Raw genomic sequence first — 5,846 nt, 5'->3', positions numbered from 1 at the left:
CTTTGGCGCTCCGAACTGCTGATTCGACACGCTGATTCATTATGCTCTGAAGCTTCCTGAAGCAGTGTTTTGAAATCGGCCATCACTATATAAGTCGTTATTTTGTTTTGTTTTTGGCGCACCAAAAATATTCTCGTCGCTTTGTAATATTAATATTGAACCACTGTACTCACATGAACTGATTTAAATATGTTTTTAGTACCTTTATGGATCTTGAGAGAGGAAATGTCATTGCTCCCTATGCAGGCCTCACAGAGCCATCGGATTTAAACAAAAATATCTCAATTTGCGTTCCGAAGATTAACGAAGGTCTTACGGGTGTGGAATTTCATGAGGGTGAGTAATAAATTACAGAATTTTCATTTTTGGGTGAACTAACCCTTTAAGTATACCAGAATGGTGTGCATATCATTGCAATGTTTTTCTCATTATTAAGCATCACACACTCAGGAAAAATTAAATAATTATTAAACAAAAGTTACATAAATCAAAGAACTAAAGAAAATCACTCACTGCTCTTGACTGAAGAACTTCTGTATAGCTTTAAAGTTGGAATGAAACTAAAGTTTTACGATAGTTTTTCTTATCTGGTGTCATGTATATCCAAGTGAAACGGCTTCTCGCATAAGAAAAAATGTAGGGATGGGCTTGATTTTGTCCTTTGGGAATTGATTGGATCATTGTCCCTCACTTGCGCTGAAAAAACGTCATCAGAGAAGAGAAGATCTTTAATCAAAATTATTTTGATTAAAGATTACGAGCTATGTGAATTTAAAAAAAAATCATGATGTGATAATAGATTCATAATAAATAGTGCAATTTTACATAAAAAACAAGACTTGTCCATTTTGATTTCATGGACTTTCAAATCTATTGAAAAATTTTAGTGCAAACTACTGGCATCCGGACCGCTGCTGAAGTGATGCCGTCACATGGTACATGTTACTTTTCTGAGCATAGGCAAACACCTAACAACCCCCCAGAACAGCCTAGCAAACACCCAGCAACTTAAAACTGCTTCAAACTTTAAGCTTTTTAAACATCAAAGTTTGTTCACAAACTTTACTCCTCTAGTTTGTGCTATTGCTTGTAATTTGTTCATGCATTCATTTTTATTACTTACTGTTTACTTGTCTTTAAAAATATTTGAACTTTATAGTACTTAGGCCCATATTTTTATCGTGGTATAAATATTGGAATCGAGAAATTTCACTGGTATGTAAAATGTTGATGCCATTACATTTATTAAAATACAAGGTTACATGTGTCAAAACAACAAAAAGAATAGCTAAATGTGAAAAAAAAAAACATATATATATTATAACATTTACTTAGATTAAAGCTTATTTAATGTTAAAAAATCATGGCTTTCAGTTATACTGTAATGTTGAATTGCTACGATTGCTCATTTCATCTGTAGAATTTTGAGACAAAAAACTTGATTAATCATGATTAATTACAGAAAAAAATATGTGATTAATTAGTTCATTTTAAATAGATTGACAGCACTATATATAAGATTTATCTTTTGTCTTAAAGGTTAAGCATCACAGCCTCAAGCTCCCAGTCTTCCAATCAAATGGGGGCCATTCTGACTTTAGTGGAGCCCGTGGTTGTCATCAATAAACTGGGGACGTCCTTCTTTGATATGGCCCTCACACAGACCGTGTACAACCAGTCGCTGAGGGCAGCACTAGGAGACAGTGATCAAGCACAGGCGTTATCCTCACGCTTTCTTCTTATTCAGAGTGTGTTATCCTCTGTGGCGGCCATGTTGTCCATTATACCACTGAGCCGCATGGCAGACCGCCATGGACCTAAATTCTTCCTGGTGGCCTCTCAAATGGGTTCAGTTTTGGGCATGTTTATGCTTGTCATCTTCATTTACTGTGAGGTTCCTCTGGAGTTTCTCTACTTGGGCTCTTTGCTGCATGGTTTGAGTGGAGGTGGGCCACTGTTCTGGGCTGGGGTGGCTGCTCTGGCGTCTCTGAGTTCGGAGCAGGGCAAACGCACTCTTAAACTCAACATCATAGACTTCTGTTTTGGGGTCGCAGGGGTTGTGGGAGGTCTCCTGTCTGGATATCTGTACCAGATGGGACCATCAATTCTCCTCCTGACAGCAATTCTGGTTAGTGTTGTGGCACTACTGTACACTGTGTTTGCCCTTTCTGACTCGAGATGTTCCGTATCTGAGGGAGAGCCGTTGCTGACTGAATCCGAAAGTGGGAACACCATGGATCGAGTCTCCATAGGCATGCTGATGACAGCCATGGTGCTGTTCATATTAGGCATGGTCGGATCAGAAAATGTGCTCCAGCTGTTTGTACTGAAGCCACCTCTGAGCTGGGACTCAGTGTGGGCAGGATATGGCAGAGCCGCCACCAGTGCCATGTACCTCAGTAGCTTCTTAGGGGTTCTGATTCTGTTCAATGTGTTGGGGGACACAGCCCTCACTCTTCTGGGTATTGTGTCCAACTGCACGGGGATGGCAATCATGGCATTTGCAATAGAAAGCTGGGTCTACTTCCTGGGTAAGTTGGGCTTAAAGGGGTAGTTCCCCCCCTAAAATGAAAATTCTGTCATCATTTACTCACCCTTAAATTGTTCCAAACCTATATGAATTTCTTTCTTTTGCTAAACACAAAAGAAGATATTTTGAAGAATATCGGTAACCAAATAGTTGATGGGCCCCACTGACTTCCCTAGTATTTTTTTTTCTCCATATTATGGAAGTCAGTGGGGCCCATCAACTGTTTAGTTCCCGGCATTCTTCAAAATATCTTCTTTTGTGTTCAGCAGAAGAAAGAAATTCATGAGTAAATGATGACAGAATTTTCATTTAAGGGTGAACTATCCCTTTAAGGTAAATAAGTCTGGGATGGTGAAAAGAACTCTTTTATTCATAGTAAGTTAAGCACAACTTAAATATAGCCTTTTTGGTATATAGCCAGTCAGGGTGAAACAATATGTAGGTCCATCTCTGGCCTCAGCCAGGTCTCTCCACGGCAGTTATTGAAATGAGAGACGGTGTTAGTCATCACACACTTGGCCTACTTTCGTACTGCTCATCTTCAAAACCGCTGTCTCGTTGCCGACTCCACTTTGCCACACCCCCCTTGTCACAGTCATTTAAAGGTGCTCTGGGTTATTTATTTTAGAATAATAAATATTAAATGTGACAGACTTCATTGAAATAGGTGTCCAGTAATAACTTTAGTTCTCAACCAGATAGTCAGGACCCACTGGGGGGCCTCAGCAAACTTTCAAGGGGGCCTCAAGATTACTTAAAATGATTTAAAACAAGATAAAACATGCATTAAAATAAGATACACATCAAAAAGTAAAGATGAAAAATCAGGGTCTTAAAAAACCTATTCAGTCAGAAATTTGGAATAATTAAAAAAAAAAAAATGATAATGGTTTTAAAAGAAGTCTCTTATGTTCACCAAGGCTGCAATTATTTGATTAACAATATGGTAAAAGCAGTAAAATTATTGTGAATTATTATTACAATTAAATAATACAATATTACAATAAAAAAACTTTTTTTTTATGTATTTTAAAATGTAATGTATTCCTGGGATGACAAAGCTGAATTTTCAGTAGTCATTACTCCAGTCTTCAGCGTCACCTGATTCTTTGGAAATGATTCTAATATGCCGATTTTTGCTCAGGAAGCATTTCTTATTATTATCTATGTTGAAAACGTCTCAGGTTACGTATGTAACCATGGTTCCCTGAGAACAGGGAACGAGACACTGCGTTTGAAACGCATATGCGTTTCAAACGGAGTGTAGAGTTCCCTTTTGAAAGGGAACAGTTTTTGCTGCTTAATATTTTGTAGAAACTGTAATACACTTCCATTCAACAGTTTGGATGTAAGTAATTTTGTAAGCAATTTAAATAATAATAATAATAATAATAATAAACACTTTAATAAAATTAAATTATTAAATTGTTCAAAGCAAAGACATTTCTAATGTTAAAAAATATTTCTGTTTTAAATAAATGCTGTTCTTTTATACTTTCTATTAAACTAAAAGCATCAGAGTTTCTACAAAAATATTAAGCAGCAAAGTGTTTCCAGCATTGATAATACTATTATTAAATAATGGAGCACCAATAATAGTTGATAATGACTGAGCACCAAATCAGCATATTAGAATGATTTCTGAAGGATCGTGTGATACTGAAGACTGGAGTAATAATGCTGAAAATTCAGCTTTGCCATCCCAGGAATAAATAATATTTTAAAATATATTCAAATACAAAACATTCTTTTTTTTTAGAATGTAATAATATTTCACAATATTACTTTTTTTTTGGTGACCATAAGAGACTTCTTTCAAAAACATAAAAAAATCTTAATCTGTATGAGATAAATTAATTTAGTGTGATTTGTGTGTGTGAAGTGTGATTTCTAGACATGGTAATGTAAATTGTCAAGTAAATTAATAAAATCTTATAACTCCATGAGCATTTTTATGCTGAATATACATTTTTAGTTATGCCAAGCTCTAAAATATTTGATCAGATTTTGAGACTATCCAGTAAACAACAGGAAAAATCATGGGACCTTTGCATATTAATGTGGACAATGGGGGCCTTGAAGATCAGTTCTGCGAATTTTTTGCAGGCAAAATCCAGTCATTTCGATAGGAATCCACGGAATTGCAAATTTCGCAAGAGGGCAACAGATTTACCCACACAGATTTCACAAGTTCAAGTTGGTCACACAGTTTTGCCTCGACAACCATCAGAAAGCTGCTTGGTTTTATAGTTACTTCTGTATGAGCTGTGCTACATACATCATTACACTATTTAAGGTGCAGTAAGTGATTTCTGAGAAAAGCTGTTGATATTTAAAATCACCAAAACAAACTCAGCCCTACCCAAAAAGACCACACCCCTATCTTGATAACTCTACCCCAAAATTCACGAGCAGGCTATGCAACACAGGCACCTCCCCCCGAATGAGTGGACACACCCCTTACTGCTGATTGGCTACTACTTTTTTGGTGCTCAGTCCAATCCACTTTCAACGTTTCTCAGAAATCGCTTACTGCACCTTTAACAATAGACAATGGACCCTTTTGCCTGCAAAATTTTGCTGAAATTTTGCTAATATGACCGCACCTTAAAAGGTTGACAACCACCGCCATAGACTTTGTGAACTGCAAACAAGAGTGAACCTACAATTTTTTGAACCACCGAAAACTACTTTATTCCTGTAAACCTGTTCGCTTGTTAAATAAATTATGCTGATTTAATAGTGCATTTGAACAGCATTGGCAACTTGAAAAAGACAGTCCTTTACATTCATTAAGGCAAAATGCTTAAAGGCTTATCATTGTAAAACTGTTAAGGTTTTAGTATGTTTCTGCATTGAGATGTGTTGTTTTAAACAGCTAGAGGAATCATGATGTTTGCCTGCGTTCCCATGCCAACTCTGCGAGCTATGCTGTCCAAGAATCTGCCTCCTCAGCAATATGGTAAAGTCACAACTAAACAGAAACAAAAACTAAAGACTGCTATTATATCAGGCCATATGTGGAAGTCACTTAGAATGTGCTTCATCTAAGTACAAGCCATATATTTGAGGTTGAGATGCACGTTATTTGATGCTTCACGAGAGTCCTCTGCTGTATCTCTTGGCAGGGCGAATCTTTGGGCTGCTCCAGCTGGTTCTGGCTGTGACTGATCTCTTGTCTAATGTCTTTTTCACCTCCATTTACCCACTAACTCTCAGCTGGTTCAGTGGCTTCTGTTTCCTCCTCTCCTGTGCCATTAGTTACATTAGTGTCGTCCCGATCATGTAAGTAAATCTGCTGTAAAAAAAAAAAAAA

General features: G+C 36.9%; 1 protein-coding gene across 1 annotated transcript; it reads left to right on the top strand.

Moving 5' to 3' along the window:
- Positions 1–383: 383 nt before the first annotated feature.
- si:ch211-262i1.4 (thymic stromal cotransporter homolog) lies at positions 384–5,819 on the top strand. The gene is made up of 3 exons (XM_051913005.1): positions 384–2,531; positions 5,409–5,492; positions 5,659–5,819. Exons 1-3 carry the CDS (start codon positions 1,580–1,582, stop codon positions 5,817–5,819), a joined length of 1,197 nt encoding a protein of 398 aa, XP_051768965.1. The 5' UTR covers positions 384–1,579.
- The last annotated feature ends 27 nt before the right edge of the window (positions 5,820–5,846 follow it).

The sequence above is a fragment of the Ctenopharyngodon idella genome, chromosome 11, assembly GCF_019924925.1.
Source record: "Ctenopharyngodon idella isolate HZGC_01 chromosome 11, HZGC01, whole genome shotgun sequence".
Classification (NCBI taxonomy): Eukaryota; Metazoa; Chordata; class Actinopteri; order Cypriniformes; family Xenocyprididae; genus Ctenopharyngodon; species Ctenopharyngodon idella.
Note: the sequence above shows the minus strand (reverse complement) of the source record. Positions and strands in the feature narration are given on the sequence as shown.

Excerpts from the sequence above, each read along its gene's own strand:
- si:ch211-262i1.4 (XM_051913005.1), top strand. The coding sequence starts at position 1,580 with ATGGGGGCCATTCTGACTTTAGTGGAGCCCGTGGTTGTCATCAATAAA. Across the intron at positions 2,532-5,408 it reads AAGCTGGGTCTACTTCCTGG|CTAGAGGAATCATGATGTTT; the intron begins GTAAGTTGGGCT and ends TGTTTTAAACAG. Across the intron at positions 5,493-5,658 it reads TCTGCCTCCTCAGCAATATG|GGCGAATCTTTGGGCTGCTC; the intron begins GTAAAGTCACAA and ends ATCTCTTGGCAG.